The following is a 20559-nucleotide window of genomic DNA, read 5'->3' as shown; positions in this document are numbered from 1 at the left end:
TTTTAGCCAGTAGTTACAAAATGAAGTTTAAACAATTTTAAGTCATTAACAAAGGATCTTTTGGTTTTCTGCTTTTATACTTTAGATATGCCTCTCTTGCTTTTAAGAAAAACAGTGATTCAAAGATGGCTGTGAAAGAAATGAATGGGGTAGAAATAAATGGAAAGTCAGTAAATGTGCGACTTGTTAAAATTCCTGGAGAATATATATCACCACCTTCTTCCAAAAATGGAAATCGAGTTACTTTGAATAATTTGGAAAAAGGCACCAGCAAAGAAATTAATTCCGCCTCCTGTGTTTCTAGATTTCCCAGAACCAGGCCAAGGCAGCCCGGGGCTGAGCAAGACAGTGAATTTTTCCCTTTCAGCCAGGTTAGTTTTCTTGATCCTTTTAAAGGGTCTTTGTATATGCTGTATGTAGAACTAATAATTCTAGAATCAACAATTTTGAAGTGTTAATGAGAATATTAATCTGGGTCATCGTTAACCTTGAATCTACCCTAATCTGCTTTTGTACAATTCCATTTGTTCCTGGGAGAAAAGTAGATCTTTGTAGACCTAACTACAGGGACTAGTTTCTTCTCACCTCTAATTAGGCTCCTTGCCATCGCTTTGCAGTCTGTTGTCTCTATTTTTGGGCAGCAATACTCTAAGTATCAAGCTACACTTCCACTCATTCTTTTTTCACAGCTAATCTTTTTATTTATTTTTATTTTTTTTTGAGAGGACATCTCTCATATTTATTGATAAAATGGTTGTTAACAACAATAAAATTCTGTATAGGGGACTCAATGCACAGTCATTAATCAACCCCAAGTCCAATCTTCTGAACATAACAAACAAGTTCTTACATAGTGAATAAGTTCTTACATGGTGAGCAGTGCAAGGGCAGTCATCAGAAGCTTCTGGTTTTGATCACATATCATGAACTATAAACAGTCAGGTCAGATATGATTATTCATTTGATTTTTATACTTGATTTATATGTGAGTCCCACATTTCTCCCTTATTATTATTATTATTATTATTATTATTATTATTATTATTATTTTAATAAAATGCTGAAGTGGTAGGTAGATGCAAGATAAAGGTAGAAAACATAATTTAGTGCTCTAAGAGGGCAAATGTAGATGATCAGCTGTGTGCCTGTAGACTAAGTATTAATCCAAGCTAGACAAGGGCAACAAAACATCCACAGATGCAGAAGATTTCTCTCAAAACAGGGGGGTGAGGTTCTAAGCCTCACCTCTGTTGATCCCCAATTTCTCACCTGATGGCCCCCCTGCGACTGTGCCTGTCTTAGGTTGTTCCTCCCTTGAGGAATCATACCCGTCTCTGGCTAACCAGTCATCTTCCGGGGCCATACAGGGAAATGTAAAGTTGGTAAGTGAGAGAGAAGCCATATTCTTTGAAAAGGTTAGCTTTTTACTTCTTTGCAGATTTATGCCCTGTGGCTTCTATGCCCAGCATTTGTCATGAGGTATCTTTACCACTTGGCAGAATTGTGATACTCGGTAATTTTCGATATGAGGCACTAATTCTTCTAAAGGGTTGTAATTAGGAAGGAAGAAGAAAAGCTATAGAAGTAGCAGACGAAAGAAAACATGGGAAGATTGATTATTTCTTTGACATATCTTCTTGTAGAGTAACATAAGCATGTATAGGTTTTAAACTACTAATTAAATTGCACACATACATTAACATAATAGGAATACAGCCACATAACAAAAGCAGACCTACAATTACCAGCCATATCCAGTGAAACCAAGAAAACTAGTTAGGTACCCTAGGTATTTGTGAAAACTTATCAATGATATGATGGATATTGTCTAACTGAATTTGAATAGTTTGAGAAAAATCAGACAAATTAAAACAACACATTCCTGGGAACTGTTCACATCCTATGTGTTCTTTTAACAGTAGATAGTCTTGTCACACGATTTTGGACTGCAACTTGCACTTCTCCTAATTCTTGGTTGAGTTCCAACAGTATAGATCCAGGCAGATTTGTTGTTTTACTGTGTGCACAGGCCAGCTTAGATATCTCCTTCTTCATTCCCATGGCAAGTCCAGGAACCGGTGGGATGAGTGCAGCTATAACTGCAAGAGCGCCAGGATCTTTGTTGAAGTTTTTTGATGATCATCTGGAATGACTCTTCCAGAGGATGTTGATGTTGGAAGTTCTTCTTCATATCGTATCTTAATTCGTTTTCTTGTAGCCAAATTAGGCTTTGATCCTCTGTATAAACACAAACAAACCCTTTGCCCACACTTTGATATGACCTTTATACCATTGTGAAGAACCTATTGGAGATCACCACACAGTAACTGCTTTTTTTTTCTTTTTTTTTTTTAAGAGAAAGGAATATTATCAGAAAAATGTACTTCCATAGCTGATCATCTGACACCCTTTAAAAGATCAAAATTAAGGATATGTAAAGCATGCATTAATCATTGATTTGCAGTTACTTTTATCCTATCAGGGAGTAATCCCCCTTTTCTTTCTCTTTTTTTTATCATCATTAATCTACAATTACATGAAGAATATTATGTTTACTAGGCTCTCCCCTATACCAAGTCTCCCCCACAAACCCCATTACAGTCACTGTCCATCAGCATAGCAAAATGTTGTAGAATCACTACTTGTCTTCTCTGTGTTGCACAGCCCTCCCCTTTCTCCCACCCCCCACATTATGCATGCTAATCATAATACCCCCTTTCTTCCTCCCCCCTCCTTATCCTTCCCTTCCCACCCCTCCTCCCCAGTCCCTTTCCCTTTGGTACCTGGTAGTCCATTCTTGGGTTCTGTGATTCTGCTGCTGTTTTGTTCCTTCAGTTTTTCCTTTGTTCTTATACTCCACAGATGAGTGAAATCATTTGGTATTTGTCTTTCTCCGCTTGGCTTATTTCACTGAGCATAATGCCCTCTAGCTCTATCCATGTTGTTGCAAATGGTAGGATTTGTTTTCTTCTTATGGCTGAATAATATTCCATTGTGTATATGTACCACATCGTCTTTATCCATTCATCTACTGATGGACATTTAGGTTGCTTCCATTTCTTGGCTATTGTAAATAGTGCTGCAATAAACATAGGGGTGCATCTGTCTTTTTCAAACTGGAGTGCTGCATCCTTAAGGTAAATTCCCCCTTCGCGAGGCACTGGGTTCTCGCAGGTGTGGATGTGGTCTGGCTGTTGTCCTGTGTCTTCTGGTCTCTCTTTTAGGAAGAGTTTTCTTTGTTGTATTTTCAAAAATATATGTGGTTTTGGGAGGAGATTTCTGCTGCTCTACTCACGCCGCCATCTTGGCTCCGCCTTCACAGCCAATCTTAGTCCATAATTTTAAAACCATAAGCTATAGTCACTTTGATGATACATGCCCTCATTTTTACATTATTGAGGTTTTAAGTACCATGTGGGAGGTGATGAAGTTGTCTTGTTCGCTCTTCTCTTTCCACTGCTGTTAAAATGTTTGACATCCTACAGGCATTCCACAGATTTTTAAAAAAATATACATAACAGTAAAATGCAGTCTTTAGTGTCTGTGGTTAGACAGCTGCATAAAGGTATGTAACTACCACCACAATCAGGATACAGAACAGTTCCATCATTCCAAAACATTCTTTTGTGCTTTGCTGTTTCCTTCCGTAATTTTTCCTTTTGTAGAATGTATGCAGACAAATAATATGCAACCTTATGAGCCTGGCTTCTTTCACTTAGCTTGGTGCGTTTGAGATTGATCTGTGTGTGTATCAGCAGTTCATTCATGTTTATGTTTTGACTATTTTTATTGGGTGGTTTACTTTCTTATGAGTTTTTAGAGTTTTTTATATTCTGAATATAAATCCTTTATCAGACATGTGATCTACAAATACTTTTTCATAGCCTCTACTTAGTCTTTACATTTTTTAATACTGTGTTTCTCAGAGCAGGACTTTTTTTATTTTGATGAAGTATAGTTTACCAGCTTTTTCTTGTTTTAACTTGTGCTTTTATTGTATCTAAGAAATCTTTGCATACCCCATGGTCACAAAGATTGTAAGTTAATTTTTATATAATGTGTGAGGTCACCTTTTTCTCAGATTCTCCACATTTATTCATTATATTCATTTAGAAAAAATTTATTGTCTATGAGAGGCTCTGCCCATCTGCTCATCGTGTGACTCGGCAAGTTACCTAACCTGTGTGTCTGAGTTGCTTATTGTAAAATGGGGATAATGATAATATTTCGCATCTCATAAATGTTGTGAGATTTGAGTGACTTTAACACAGGAAAATTCTTAGAACAGTACCTGGCACAGTGAATGTACTCAATAAATAGTAGCTGTTGTTATTTACCAGTAATTGGGCTCAAGCTTGGAAATCTCATCCTGTCTGTGGTTTCAACTGTCACTTGAACTACTGTATCCCCAGCTTTTATTTATTCAACAGTCATTGCCTACCAGCTCTGTAATTATCCCAGGCACTGGGAAATGTGTAGCAGTGAACTAACAGACCATCACCTGCCCTTGCAGAGATTAAGTCTAGTGAAGGAGATAAGGCAATAAGCAAAAAAGTTAAAAATAGGATATTCTGATGTGACAGACACAATATTTTACTCATTTCTTGTGACTTTTCATCTAGGCTTTAAAGTGTCACTGCTTCCTTGTATTATTATGGAGCTTACAGTGGTTTCAACCAATTTATAGTCTACTTCAATAGTTAATAGTAATTAATCAATCATTTTAGTTTATCTCTTCAGTTGGATTATACTGTCCATAAGTGGAGAAATTCTATTTTTATATCACTAGTTTAACCCCCACAGCACATTCATAAGTACTTTGTATTCATTACATTTTAGTAAGTAAAATGTAGACTATTTATAATTACTGTGTAGACCAGCCTGTTTCTGTCAGCGTGGGTAAGAGAATTAAGCCTTCATGCCCTAAACCTAACATATCGTGTATGTAATGAATTAACCTTTCTCCTGTGCATCTAAAATGGAACTACTTTTGTCCTATATTTGGGAAAATTGAGAAAATAGTTAGCATCAGTTTCTGTGTTCTGTGGTTCAGATGAGGAATCCCAGTTGAGAAGGGCTGATTTAGACATACCCTCTTGTACTCTATCACTTCTGTAAGAAAACATGTATGGCATTGTCAATTCATGACCCTGAACACAACTCAAGTAAATCTATTTCGTTTTAATAATCCCAAATAAGGTAAGTTTCTTAGGAATTTTGATTTTACTATTTGTAATTTTAAAATTTAATTGAGGAAGCTGGGTTGTCTCTATGTAATGGTTACTGATTTTTACAAAGCTTTCAAAATGCTTATTTAGAGTGTCAAGAAGACTTGTAAACAGATTGAATCTCCTAAATTATTACCTGAGACACCTGTTCGATTCATACCTACAAATACATTGAACCTGCGTAGCTTTACCAAGATCATGAAGAGACTGGCTGAACTACATCCAGAAGTTAGCAGGTAATGATGACAGTTACGTTTTAACTGGTTTTAAAATTGGTGTGTCAAGGACAGCTCTGTTCAATAACTCAGCCATGTTAGAACACGCCACTTTGGAAAGGGCAGTGCTCACGCATGCTTTCCTTCTGCATAGAGACCGTGTCATAGACGCTCTTCAGAAAGTAAGAGGGAGTCATAAAGGCTTTCTGAATGGCTTGCCTATCAATACTATTGTGGAAATGACTTCATCTGTTTTGAAAGACTCTGCTTCCAGTTAGGAATAAAAAAAGTAATAAAGTAAGTAATCAAATCTTTTCTATTTAAATACTACTTAAAGGTTTTCAGCTATTAATTTAAATTTCTTTTCAAATAAAAAGAATATTACATTTAAAGTAATAGAATAAGAATATAAAATTTAAAAATAATCATACTCTATTAACTATTAATGCAAAACTATTAACCAAAAATTAAGCGGCTTAAACAGCATTTATCATCTCAGTTTGTAGGTCAGGATTCAAGGGTGGCTCAGCTGGGTGGTTTTAGCTTAGGGACTGTCCTGATGCTGCAGTAAGATATCGGCCTGGGCCGCAGTCATAGGAAGGCTTGCCTGAGGCCGGAGGGTCTGCCTTGAGATGGCTCTCTCATGTGGGTGCCTGTCACTCACCGCATGGGTCTTCATAGGGCTGCTCAAGTGTCTTTACATCACGGCAGCTAGAGAGCTAGATGGAAGCTGCGTATGTTTTGTGACCTAGTCATACTCCATTGTTTCTGTCACATTCTATAAGATGCAAGTCAATTAGATGCAAGCCCAGGCCGATATCTTACTGCAGCATCAGGACAGTCCCTAAGCTAAAACCACCCAGCTAGGAAAGAAAGCTGAGGAAATGTAGAGAATATCATCTTGAGGCACCGGTGAAGGCACGGTGGGGTGACTCAAGGGTCAGAGCGAGAGGTGCACCTCAGGAAAGCGTGCCCAGTGTTTGGGTCATGTTCTCCTTGGTATTACTTGCAAAGGGGCAGCCAGGTGTTTAAGGGACCTTTCTAATAGCATTGAATCAGGGAGATGTGGCCTTGGTGAACTCTCAGCAATGGGGTTGGGACCCCAACTCGCTACACTCTAGGAGTAAAGTTGAATCAGAAATAGTTCATCCCTCATATGGACTGTGTAACTCAGCTTCAGAATTTATTCCCTACATTGGATTGAGATGATCTAGGCCTGCCGTGTAGCTAGAGGAAGTGAAGGTAAAAATTTTCTAGGATAAAGTAATATCATTTCAGTCTTCAGAATATTCTAGCAACAATTTTGCCATACTACTTATTTTGGAAATAAAAGTACACAATCAGAAATAACTGATCATAAATGAAATAAGACCATATGAATGAAACTAGCATAAACACTAGGTAATAGAAACTACCCACAGGGACTCCAGACATTTAAGTTATCAGATACCCTTTTAAAAAACATATGCTGATGTGTGATAGATTATTTGCATAAATGGCCATAATTATTCCCCTTCCTATATTTGTGCCTCTTTGTAATGTACCTTTGAAGCTTTTCCCATCAAGATGAAGCCGTCTGTTTTCTAACCCCCTTGAATCTGGACTGGCTTTTGACTTGTTTTGACAAGTTGTGCCATTTACAACCTAGTCCACAAGAGGTTTTGATCACTCTGCTCTTGGAAATTTGCTTCAGCCATGTGAAGAAGCTCAGCCAGCCAGATGACAAGAGACTACGTGGAGGACAGCCAAGGCATTCCATCCTACAGCCAGGTGCCCCTAGACGTGTGACAGAACTAGCAGAGATCAGCGGACCAGCCAGCCCGACTTGGAAGCTGTCTGGAGCAGCATGAGTGAGCCCAGCCAGGATGAGAAAAATCACCCAGATGAGCCCAGCCCAGTGCCAACCGGCAGAATTTTATAAGCTAAATAGATGGCCATTGTTTGAAGCTCTAAGTTTTTTTTTAAGGTATTATTGATATACACTCATATAAGGGTTCCACGTGAAAAAACAATGTGGTTACTACACTTACGCATATTATCAAGTCCCCACCCACACCCCATTGCAGTCACTGTCCATCAGTGTAGGAAGATGCCACAGAGTCACTGTGTGCCTTCTCTGTGCTACACTGTTTTCCCCGTGATCCCCCCCACACCATGTGTACTAAACATCATGCCCCTCAATCCCCTTCTCCCTCCCGCCCCACCCACCCTCCGCCACTCCTCCCCTTTGCTAACCGCTAGTCCCTTGGAGTCTGTGAGTCTGCTGCTGTTTTGTTCCTTCAGTTTTGCTTCGTTATTATACTTCACAGATGAGGGAAATCATTTGGCACTTGTCTTTCTCCACCTGGCTTATTTCACTGAGCATGATATCCTCCAGCTCCGTCCATGTTGTTGCAGATGGTAGGATTTGTTTGTTTCTTAGGTTAAGCTCTAAGTTTTGAGGGTGATTTGTTACATAGCAAAAACGAACTGATTTAGATATAATACTTTCATGGAGATAACAGGATTGAGAATTTTAGTATAGAACTGAAAATATTTAAAAATGGAAATTCCATTAATGAAAAATAGAATAAATTAGTACTCAGTTAATATGTTCTGTACTGAGTTGGAGTGAGAATTAGAGATAGGTCAAAAAAAATCTGAAATGAAGCACAGAGATAGAAAAGGATGAAAACACAAAAGAGAAGTTAAGAGAGAAAGATATAGGGAGAAGGCCTAATTATTTGTGCAACTAGAGTTTCAACAAAAAGAGAAGAGAAAGTAGAACAGACACAATACTGTGAAAAAAAATTATCGCTGAAATATTTTTTAAATGACAAAAAACATCAAGCCACAAGTTCACTGAAGTCCTTTTAAAACCCAAGCGGGGAAAAATAAAAGACAGTGCATCACAAAGAAAACTGCTTGAAAAATCAGAGCTGAGAAGACAAATCCATAAAGCAGCTAGAGGGAAAAGAATTAAAGAGTGCAGTTGGACTGACATTCTCAAACAGAAGCCATCAAATAATTCTGTAAACCTAGGATTCTATACCAGAAAAAAGAACCACCAAGAATAAATGTGCAAGGGTGCCAACATCAAGAATATATAAAGAACTCCTCATATGCTTCAACACCAAAAAAAACAAACCCCATTAAAAAATGGGCAGAGGACCTGAACATTTTTCCACAGAAGAAATACAGATGGCCAACAGGCACATGAAAAGATGCTCCACATCACTAATCAGCAGAGAAATGCAAATCAAAACCGCAGTGAGATACACTCTCACAGAAGTCAGAATGACCACTGTCCAAAGACAAGAAATAACAAGTGTTGGCAAGGATGTGGAGAAGTGGGAACCCTTTTTACACTGTTGGTGTGAATACCAATCTGTGCAGCCACTATGGAAAGCAGTATGGAGGGGCCTCAAAACACTAAAAATAGAAATACCGTACAACACAATAATTCCACTTGTAAGGAATCTACCCAAAGAAAACAAAATCCAATTCAAAAAGATACATGCACTCCTGTGTTTATTGCTGCCTTATTTATAATAGCCAAGATATGGAAGCAATCACAGTGTCCATCAGTAGATGGAGATGATAGATTAATAGACCTATATAATTGGAAAAAAAAGTACATATATACAATTCAATATTATTCAACCATTAAAGAAAAGAAATCTTGCCATTTGCAACAATATGAATGGACCTAGAGGGTATATGCTAAATGAAATAAGCCAGACAGAGAAAAAAAAATACCATATGATTTCACTTATTTGTAGAATCTAAAAACAAAACAAAGTGAACAAAACAGCAATAGACTCGTAACACTGAGAAGTGACTGGTGGTTACCATGGGGGACGGGTTGGGGTAGATGGTTGAGGGGAATAAAGGGGTACAAAAGTTCTCAATCATAATAGAAGTTGGTCACAGGAATAGTAGTACAGCTTGGAGAATAAAGCCAGCAATTCTGTAATATCTTCCTGTGTTGACAGATAGATGAGGTGAGGGTTTAGTAATATGGATAACTGCTGAACCACTGTGTTGTATATTTGAAACCAATATAAAATTGTATATCAACTATACTTCAATTTAAATAAATAAAAATAGAATAAATATATTTTTACTCAAAAACTAAGATAATTTGTTTCTTAGAAGACTCACTATAGTAAAGAAGATACTAAAAGAGCATTCTTTGGGAAGAAGGAAAGTGATTTTAGATGAAAGGTCAGAGATGCAGGGGAAATGAAGATCAATTGTGATATATCACTATTGACTATAAAATAATAATGATATCTTATAGCACCTAATATATTAAAATATATGATAATAAAAGTATACAAGAAAGGATTAAGTACTGTTACAATCCTAAGCTCCTTATAGGTTAGGATGAGATGAGTGAAAGGTACTATGTTGGGGGTCCTCAGTTTGCCCTCCCTCCCTCTCCCCCCAGGCTTGGTGGTTCACTAGAAGTTAGTGACTCAGTGTATAGTTGTACCCATGGTCATGATTCATGACAACAACATGATGCAAAGCCACATTAGCAAAGGGACAAGGCCCACAAGGTGATGTCTGGAGGAAACCACGCACAAGCGTCCAAGAGTCCTCCTCTCTCTGGGCATGTTTATTTCCTTCAGTAATGAGTTCTGGCAACCCCTATGAAATGTCATCTATCAGGGAAGCTCCTTAGAGACTCAGTACCCAGTGCCTTCACAGGGGCCTGTCACTTAGGTCTGACTGCCTCCCACATACCAAAGTTTGACTCTCAGAAGGAAAACTTTGAAGGTTCTTCATACTGCTGTCCAAACTTTGACTCTCAGAAGGTTCACCATAAACCACATTGTTTATACAGTTTGGCACAGTGAGCTACTCTTCTCACTTCTGGGATTGCTGGGAACCCTCCTGAAATTCCAGTTCCTAGACAACAACCAAGGGCCAAGCTTACAAGCAGGTGTTGGTCTGCAAGCTCCTTGAGAGCTTCCCAGGTATGATCTGAAATCAGAGGGCGGGGAGAGACCAAAGAAAAAGGCAGACCCCCTCCGGGTTGGTAGGTAGCAGGTTTAATCAGCAGAAGAATTCATTTATGAGGCTTGGCTTGGGCAGCCGCAAGATGAGTAGATCTCTGCACCCACCCCAAGTCTTAAAAGGTTTTATAGCCCAGGGAAGGCAGTATAACACAGAGAAGACAAGTAGTGATTCTATAGCATCTTACTACACTGATGGACAGTGACTATAATGGGGTATGTGGTGGGGACTTGATGATGGAGGGAGTCTAGTAACCATAATGTTGCTCATGTAATTGTACATTAACGATAACAAAATAAAAAAAATAAACAAAATAAAAAAGCACAAGTAACCAAGGTAAATAATTTTTTTCAGAAAGGAAATATCACTACAAATCTTACAGACATTGAAAAGAGCACATTTTGAATAACTAATACATTTAAATTTTTTATTAAATGGGCAACTTCCTAGAAAAAATCAGATACTAGAAGATACAGAAAATCTTACTAATCTTGTATTTATTAAAGAAATTGAATTATAAGTAAAACTCTTCCCACAAAGTAAAACCCAGCCCAAGATGGCTATCTCGATGAATTTCCCCAAACATTTAAAGAGGAAAGAATGTGAGCCTTCAACTCTTCGGACAGATCAGCATAGTCATCACACCAAAACCCAATACAAGAATGGAAGATTAAGAGACCAATCTCATGAAAATGAGTGCAAAAATTCCTTCAAAAATGTTAGCAAACTGAATCCAGCAATTTGTAACAGGAGAATACTTTTATGGCCAAACTGACTTTGTTCCAGGACTGCAAGGTTCATTTAACATTTGAAAATGAATTGCAATTTACCATACAACTAGAATAAAAGAGAAAAATCATCTGATTATTTCAGTAGACGCAGAAGTAGTTGATAAAATTCACCACCCATACATGATAAAATTCTTAAAACTAGAAATAAACCATGAGATCTCTTCTTGTATCAGGATCCTTGAGATTTCATTCTACTTGCCAACTTGCAAGTTAATGTTGTAATTTCATTAATGCTGGCAAAAGACGGACTCCTGGGACAAAGAACAATTTTTTCACACAGCAATAGAAATAGCCAGAATATCGTTTTCTTACCTGGTTCCCTGAGCCTCAGTTCCCGCAGGACAACCCAATGAGGGCCAGGTGACGCCTGCACATACAGTGGGTTGCATTACGAGAGAAACTCCAAGCTCCGGGAACCTGAATATTTTACAATGGGCTTCAGACAAACCTACCAGGCTTATGTCATGGAGGGAAACACTTATACTAGACAGGAAATAAACCTGCCCTTTATTCCTGAGGAAGGTAGTTTCTCTGTCTTCCAATGCTGTTTGTTGCACATTCTTAAAAGGAAAAGAACAAAGACCATCTATGGGAATTTGTCCCCCAACAAAAGCATCATACTTTATGGTGAAATGTATAATTTTTTCCCTTAAAAACAGGAATTGGGCATGGATGCATCTGCTGTCATCTATTCATCATTGTACTAGAGCTTCCAACCAGGACAGTAAGAAAGAAAAATAAAAGTTATACATATTTGAATGGAAGAAATGCCACTCTCATTACAGTGAGAGTCTAATTTTATACATAGATAATTCCAAAGATTTATATACGTAACCTATCGGAATTAAAAAGGGTTACTAAGTACAACAACAGTACACAGAAAACAATTGCTGTTCTGCGCACTATCCATAATGCTAGAAAACAAGCATTTTTTAAAAAGATTTTATAGTAGCATTAAAAATATCAAATACTTAAGAATATGTCTAACAAAAGATATTCAGGACCTCTAACTGAAAACTATAAACCATTGAGAGAAATTAAATTCTAAATAATGAGGGCAATAGCCTCTGTATGGATTCAAAGTCTGAGTAATATTAAAGATGTTTATTCTCCCCATCCTATCCAGTACATTCAGTGCCATCCTAATAAAATCCCAGTATGATATTTTTGTGGAACTTGGCAAGCATATTCTCAAAGTTATATGTAAATATAAAAGATCAAGAATAGCTAAGACAATTTTTAAGAAAATAAGGTAGAAAGACTTTATCACATATTAAGATTTGTTATAAAGTGACAGATTGTATAATAGTGGCACAAGGATAAATAGATCAACAAAATAGAAAAGAAAATGCAGAAACAAGCCTGTTAATATGTATTCACTTGATTGGGGCAAAGGTGGCATTGTGAAGCAGTGGGAATAGAACAGTCCTCAGTAAATAATAATGCTGGGTTAGATATCTACCTGAAAGGAAAATTTCACCTATCAGACTGGCAGGCGCTCTGACACGTTGCCATTGGTACAACCAGTGCAAATGGAGTGAGAGTCATCAGTAGCTATAAAGATGGCACATGCATTTACTTTGACCCCCAAACCCACTTCACCAGCCTATGTCATAGATACACTTGACAGATACAAAATTACTTAATGCACAAGGTTATTTTTGTAGCATTGTGTGACTGCAAAAGATTGGAATCATCTACTTTTGGTTTTTCAGTCATAAAATGAGAAAGATCTATACACCGATGAGGCAATCTTTAGTAAATACTGTTAAGTGACAAAAGCAGAAAGATGTTCTATGATCTGCCTTTGTATAAGAAAGGAGAAGATACTAATATACCATTTATATTTGTGAGAAGAAACTCTGGAAGGAAATTCTGGTAAAATATGTATGTAGGTGGGGGTAAGGATGGAAGGGAAATGTTTCTGAATATACTTAGTTTTGGCTTTGGAAACAAATTGATTTGCATATGCAAATATAAAATTAAAATTCAAAAGGAAAAGAGAAATACATCCTAAAAAATGGAAACAATGAAATTAACAAAACTAATGGTATGCATTAGCACAGCCTTTTGAATATATACATCTTAGGATCATATATTCTAAGCAACTGGAGCTGCCCAGATATCATAATTTGTATAGTAGTAATATTAGTATTATGAAATTTTATATGGAGAAGATAATTGTTAATGTTAAAAACCAAGATCTTTAGCATGCAACAAAAAAGATACAGGTATAAAATCATTAGTTGAATTTTAAATTCTTCTACTATTACATTTCAATTGGAAATAATATAAATCATGATTCTGCTTTTCAAAAATACGTGTTTTTAGCTCTATCCACGGAAAACACCGAGGAGCAGTGCAACTCAATGACATTGGGTGTATCTAGCATCCAGATTGTCATCTCTGAACACCATTGTCTACTGTTTAGTCCTCTATACACCCATACTTAAATAGACCACATTATGTTTACTTTCTTAGCCATCTTCTTAACTGTCATCATCTTTCCACCCCCAGTAATCTGTTTAACCAATGTAATCTTGATATTTCCAGGTTAGCTCCCAAATAATCAGCTAAGTGCTTTCCTCATTCTTCATCCTCCTAATACAAACTAAAGCTCAGTGAATTTTTACATTTCCATGCCCAGGTGTACATACCAGGTCAAGATATACAAGGTTTCCAGCACCCCAGAAGTTTCTCTGTGCGTCTTCTCAGTTATTACACAGCACCCCTAACTAGAGAGGTAACCTTCTAAATGCGCAGAACTCAGCAATGAATAAAGTTTCTACCCTCCAGGAGCTTACATTCAAGAGGAGAAGGAAGTAAAGTAAATGAAGTAGATAATTTCAGATAGTGATAAACTTGGCAATGAGAATAAGGCAGAGCTTTTAACTAGAAAATAATGGGGAGAAACTGTACGTAGACTAAGGCAGCTTCTAGGGGAGGCAGTTTACGTGGCCACAAAACTTCCTCAAGGATATGTGTCAGTTTCCTTTTTTAGATTCATTTCCCATGATCCTGTCTTAAAATTAATAATTTCATATAATAGCTATTTATTAGTAAGCCAGTTTGTGAGTCGGCCTTTGTGATCCTAGTTTAGCTGCTTCATAGTGAAAGAAAGAGATGTAACACCTCATTTAGGTGGCTTGCTGTTGAGGACACTGCCCCCTTTTTACCATGATGACGATTCAGTTTTCTCTCTTAAAACAGAATCTGAATAGTTGTCTGTATATATAACATCTGGTGGCCTATTTCTGTTTTAATCTAGTAGTAGAGTTCACTGATTCGCTTAGCCAAGGGATAGAATTTAATGGTGAATGAATATTGATGGTATTCACATATAAGATAAATGAGTTTAGTGACGGACTGGCTGAGTGGTAGGGTGCATGGTGACTAACCGCAGTCGTCCTCCCTTATCCGTGGGGGAGACCTTCCAAGCCTCCCAGTGGGTGTCTGAAGCTGTGGATAGTACCAAACCCTATATATACTATGGTTTTTTCCTATAAATACAAACCTATAATAGAGTTAAATTTGTAAACTAGGCATGGTAAGAGATTATCAATAACCACAAAATAGAATAATATACTGTAATAAAAATTATGTGGATGTGGTCTCTCTCAGAATATTTTACTGTGCTCACCTCGCCCTTGTGGTAATGTGAGGTGATACATGCCTGTGTGATGACATGAAGTGAGATGAGTGACGTAGGCACTGTGACATAGTGAGGCTACTACTGTTGACCTTACTATATTTACATCAGCAGGAGGATTATCTGCCTCTGGGCTGAGGTTGACCCAGGTAACTGAAACCACAGAGAGTGTAAACGTGGGTAACGCAAGACACTACATGTACTTTTCATGACTTGAATTTAGCATAATCAGCATATTTTACTGTTGGTTTTTCCCTTCTTTTCTCCACTTACAGAATTTCCTTGGAAAGCACAAGTTCCCTTCTACAGAGAATGTTCTACAACACTTAGGAAAAAATTGTGGTAATAGCAAAATGATACAATTAAATAGGCTCTGTAAGTGGATTTAGGTATCTATAAAACTCTATATATAGTCCTCCCTTAAAATCTAGCAACTATCGTTTCTACATTAAGATCTTTATATATAAGGTTAAAAGATAATTTTAATGTTTGTAAACTTTATATTTAAAATTTTTTTGCTTAGAGACTTCAAGTTGCATATTTTGGATCAGAAAAAATGGTTGTGTCCATTTAAGAAAATTTTGTTAAATCAGTTTTTTTTTTAAGCCAAGAGGTTTATTATTGCTTCAGTTTGTTTTTATGATTTCCATACATGAAAAATGTAGCTTACCTGAAACTCTTAGTTTCAGTTTTCAGTTGCCTTAAGACTCTTATATTAGACCATAGGATAGCAGATAAGTAAACTGAGTCTATAGATACACAGCATCTTGGAATGTGTATATTTTTAAACTTCCAGGATAATTACTGCTGTGATACAGTTAATGAGTTTCATGGCTTCAGTATAAATTTTTAGAGGTATTTTTCTCTGTTTTTACTAGGAAGAGTAAACTCAAGCATGCTTTGATACAAAATACTTAAATTTAAGTGGTTACCATATTGCTTATGTTCATTCTGTAATAAGTTGTGTTATGTCAGGTGATAGCATAAGTTGGAACAACTTTCAAAGCCTAATTTTATGCCTTATCTGATAACATATACATTTCTTTAACTGCTTCCATTCTCAAAGTAACATAGTGTTTAATGTGTAGTTTTACTATTAGTAAAATGAACGTTTAAATGTGCATTTTCTTCTGCAAATGTTTAAAAAATTTTAGAGCATTGAGCAGTTGGTATCACTTGATTAAAAGTTACCCATTTAATTTGATGCACTCATTTAATAAAGGCGGAATCTGTAGTACTGTTGTAAACGTAATACTTTCTGCAGGTTCTATGACATTTCCTGAGTGTAAATTAACCTGTCAGTGTTTATGTGGAATGCATATGGATGGGATGGCTACAAAGCAAAGAACTGGATTTCAAAATTTTCCTCTTTTATGGGATTTTTGGATTTACTTCATATGTTAATTTGTCTCTAGTTACACTCCAGAGGTCTACCAAGAGTTGAATTCCAGGATGTAAAAGAATAATTTAAAAGGACTCTATTAAGTGAAACTTGAGAATCATTGGTTTTGGCCATATTTTAATTTAGTAGAATTAGGAAAGTATGGAGATTTCTTCCTATATGTTAACTCATGATTATTAATATTAAAAGGCTACCTTCAGAGTTAGCATTGAATAAAGTTAAAAAATGGACTAGATGTTATTTTCAACATACTAGCCACAATACAAAGCCTACCTCTAGTCATTTGTTTCCAAAAGGACTTGATGAAGTGGAATTAGAATACGGAGACCAAACCACTGCGTTCGATTTGGGGGAAATATAAAGGATCACTTGAAATGACTACTTTCAGGTTGTTGTTGTTGTTTTTTTTATGAAGATGTCCTCTTCAAAAACTAAACGTAAAAAAAGATCAGGCAACTTTTGTAGATCGGAAAGACTTTTAGCCATGACAGTAAGTCGATTACTGTTACTCAGTTTATTAAGTTAGATGTAAAAATGAGAGTTAATTCATAAATCTTTCGAAACTACAAGGAAAAAATCAGTATCTCATTCTCTAAAATCTCTAATTTGACATAAATTATATAAAATTTTTGTGTAATTTAGAATTTAGAAGACTGGTCAAAATAGCCATGTTTCCAACTATCTTCAAACAGCAAAGTTTCAGATAATTTAACATATTTACATTATTGCTCAGAATTACCTTTTTTTCATACTGTATTACTGGGATACCAAACAGCACTTTAGCACTGTCAACTAGAATATACAAATAATTATGTTTGGAAATAACCAGAGACCTGAAATGTTGTAAATACCCTAAGAATATCACCAAAGAAAAAAAAATGGAACTAAAAATTCCCAATTGGCTCTGCCTGGTACCAATGTTAATTCTGGTCAAGGGAGATAATATGTGTGACTAAGAAGCCAATATAATAAGCAGTTTATTTTTAACGAAATAGTTCCCCAGCCAGTGTTCTGTATATGTTGACTTAACTGTTTTCTCTGTGGATCATTGTTATGCACTATCAGGTATCTACCTGGCGTGTAGTGTTAGCCCTTGTTGCAGAATAACAGCCCTCCAGGCTGTCCTGTCCGCCCACAGACCTGAATAGCTCACAGGAATTAAGGTTGCAGGAGCCAGCAAGGTGCTCAGTTGACCTTGGCAAAGGAAGATGATCCTGGATTATCTGGGTGGGCAGAAGAAACAACCAGAGAAATGGCATTTTGAGAAAATCACCCGCTGTTGCTGGCTTTGAAGATGGAGGAAGGGGACCAAGCGCCAAGAATATGGGTGGCCTGCAGAAGCTGGGAAAGACAAGGAAACAGATTGTCCCTTAGAGTCACCAGAAGAACAGCCCTGCCGACATCTTGATTTGAGCCTAGTAAGACCTGTGTCAGGTTGCTGACCTCCAGAAGTGTAAGATAATAAGTTTGTATTGTTTAAGCCTCCAAGTTTGTGGTAATGTGTTACGTCAGCAGTAGAAAACTAATAGAGCTATAACTGTTACCTGTAACCTCCAGAAAACTGCCAGGAACATTATACGATTACTTACAGGTTCTGTGCATCTTGCTTGAATTTTGACTTTTGGGAAAAATAATTATGTATGAGTGACATACAGCCTCAGTGACTGGGATTTATATAGAATTTAAATCTTAATAATAGCATGATAGGGTTGATAGTAATAGTCTCCTGATAGATCAGAGAATGTCATTATTATTTACATTATGGACATTGTTATAAATGACTCTTTGACTCCCAGGAGGCTGAGAGCCAAGCTTGCAGTTCATTTCTAACAGTGTATTGTTTAAGAATGCAGGCTCTGAAGCCATAGTTTCTGGGTTTAAATTTCTCCAACTTTGTGGTTAGCCTTGGACAAGCTGTATAATTTCTCTGTGCCTCAGTTGTCTGGTGTATAAAGGGGAGATGAGGGAAGTATCTGCCTTTCTGGGAAAGAGTGAAGGAAGACATTGGCCATGGTACTTGTTCCAATAAAAGCGTCTGTCAAGATTGGCCACTTCCGGAGCTGCCATCACCCCGCAGTGAACAGTGACGCTTGTCTCTGTGTGGGGACTTCACCCTGATGTTATCACAGCATCCTGCTGTTTAGTTTCCCTCTACTTTCTTGATTTTCTTTTTATTCTCCTCTATGAATGTGTATAACCTGCCTCAATATTAGAATGAACAGGCCTTAAGTTAGTACACTAGTTATACTAGTTGGAGTTCATATATTAGAGTGTATTTGTTACTTGATTACATGATAGAAACAGAGCTCAAACTAGCCAAAGCACAACGAAAGGCAAGTCAACTTAGGTAACAGAATTCCATCGATGAATCCAAGAGCGGCTGATCGGGACGCTTCTGCTTGCTTTCCTCTCTCCCCATCTCCCTCTCTTTCTCTCCCTCCCCGCCCCTCTCCCTCCTTTCTCACACACAATCTTGAGTAACTAGAAACGCATACATTGTGCGCTAAGAACTGGGAAATAGGCACATAGGTAGTGTTTTTAGACTTACAGGACGTTGCAAAAATAGTACAGAGAGTTCATGTATAACCTTCACCCATCTTCCCCTAATAACAGTTTATATCACATAGTGAAATTACCACAACCAGGAAATTAACATTGGTGCATAACATTGGTACTATAACCACAAATCTTACCCACATTTCACTAGTTTTTTCCCTAGTGTTCTTTTTCTGTTTTACGATCCAGTTCAGTATTCCACATTTCACTTACTTTGTTCTCTTCATTCCCTTCAGTCTAACAATTTTTAAGTACTTTCCTCTCCTTCAGGACCTTGACATTTTTGATGGGTCTTGATTGGCTGTTTTGTAGAATGCTTTCTTTAAAAATTCCTTATTATAAAGTAATTCATGTTTATTGTGGAAATTTTGGAAAATTCAGGGAACTTAATAAGTATCGCCTTTGAATCTGGTCACCAGAAATGACCACTTCTAATATTTTAGTACATATATATTCCTTTCCAATGTTTTGTGTATGCATATTAATCTTTATATTATTAGGATTGGATCATATATAGTTTCTTTTTTTTTTTTGAGAGGGCATCTCTCATATTTATTGATAAAATGGTTCTTAACAACAATAAAATTCTGTATAGGGGGGTCAATGCTCAATGCACAATCATTAATCCACCCCAAGCCTAATTCTCGTCAGTCTCCAATCTTCTGAAGCACAACGAACAAGTTCTTACATGGTGAACGAATTCTTACATAGTGAATAAGTTCTTACATGGTGAACAGTACAAGGGCAGTCATCACAGAAACTTCCGGTTTTGATCACGCATTATGAATTACAAACAATCAGGTCAAATATGAATATTTGTTTCATTTTTATACTTGATTTTTATGTGGATCCCACATTTCTCCCTTTATTATTATTATTTTTTTTATTTTTAATAAAATGCTGAAGTGGTAGGTAGATGCAAGATAAAGTTAGAAAACATAGTTTAGTGTTGTAAGAGAGCAATTGTAGATGATCAGGTGTGTGCCTGTAGACTAAGTGTTAATCCAAGCTAGACAAGGGCCTTAAAACATCCACGGATACCAATTTCTCTCAAAACAGGGGGGCTGGGGTGAGGTTCTAAGCCTCACCTCTGTTGATCGCCAATTTCTCACCTGATGGCCCCCCTGCGACTGTGCCTGTCTTAGTTTCTTTTTTTATATATTTTTTAATTGAAGTATAGTAAGTATACAATGTTGTATTGGTTTTAACTATACAGCGTAATGATTCAACAGTTAATCTACGTTATTAAATGCTCACCCCAACTAGTGTAGTCACTATCTGTCAACATAGAAGCATGTTACAGAACTATTGACTGTATTCTCTATGCTGTACTTTCATCACCATGACTAATTTATATTATGATTGAGATTTTGTACCTCTTTATTCCCTTCAATCCCCTTCATCTATTTCACCCATTCCCCCAACACCTGCCCCAAAGTAACCACTAGTCCCTTCTCAGTATCTGAGTCTATTGGTGTTTTGTTTGTTTTGTTTTGTTTTTTTAGATTCCACATATATGTGAAATCATATGGTATTTGTCTTTGTCCACCTGGCTTATTTCTCTGCCTGTAGAATGCTTCTCAGTTATGGTTTATCAGCTGTTTTCTCCTGATTATATCAAGGTTATACATTTTTTTTATAAGAATACCACAGAAGTGATGTGCCCTCAGTACCTCTTATTTGGGGTCTGTGATTTTACAGGTGGTATTACCCT

The 20559-nt window shown here is 36.9% G+C and overlaps 1 protein-coding gene across 5 annotated transcripts in view; it reads left to right on the top strand.

Annotated features, from left to right (window-relative positions):
* The window catches only part of RBM44 (RNA binding motif protein 44), a 31961-nt gene extending 13669 nt beyond the window's left edge, over nt 1–18292 (top strand). For 2 of the 5 annotated variants that reach the window (XM_073217896.1, XM_073217894.1), the window contains 4 exons: nt 86–371; nt 5319–5464; nt 5598–5740; nt 15163–18291. In XM_073217896.1, the coding sequence (XP_073073997.1) occupies nt 86–371; nt 5319–5464; nt 5598–5721 (556 nt within the window). In that variant the 3' untranslated portion in view covers nt 5722–5740; nt 15163–18291. Of the gene's footprint in view, nt 1–85; nt 372–5318; nt 5465–5597; nt 5741–7136; nt 7394–15162 lie in introns of those variants that run through there. The other 3 variants (XR_012123412.1, XM_073217897.1, XM_073217895.1) reach the window with 3 other exon arrangements.
* Nucleotides 18293–20559: the final 2267 nt, after the last annotated feature.

Source organism: Manis javanica, chromosome 12 (assembly GCF_040802235.1).
Source record: "Manis javanica isolate MJ-LG chromosome 12, MJ_LKY, whole genome shotgun sequence".
Taxonomy (NCBI): domain Eukaryota; kingdom Metazoa; phylum Chordata; class Mammalia; order Pholidota; family Manidae; genus Manis; species Manis javanica.
The sequence above is the reverse complement of the archived record's forward strand: the minus strand, read 5'-3'. Positions and strand labels throughout refer to the sequence as shown.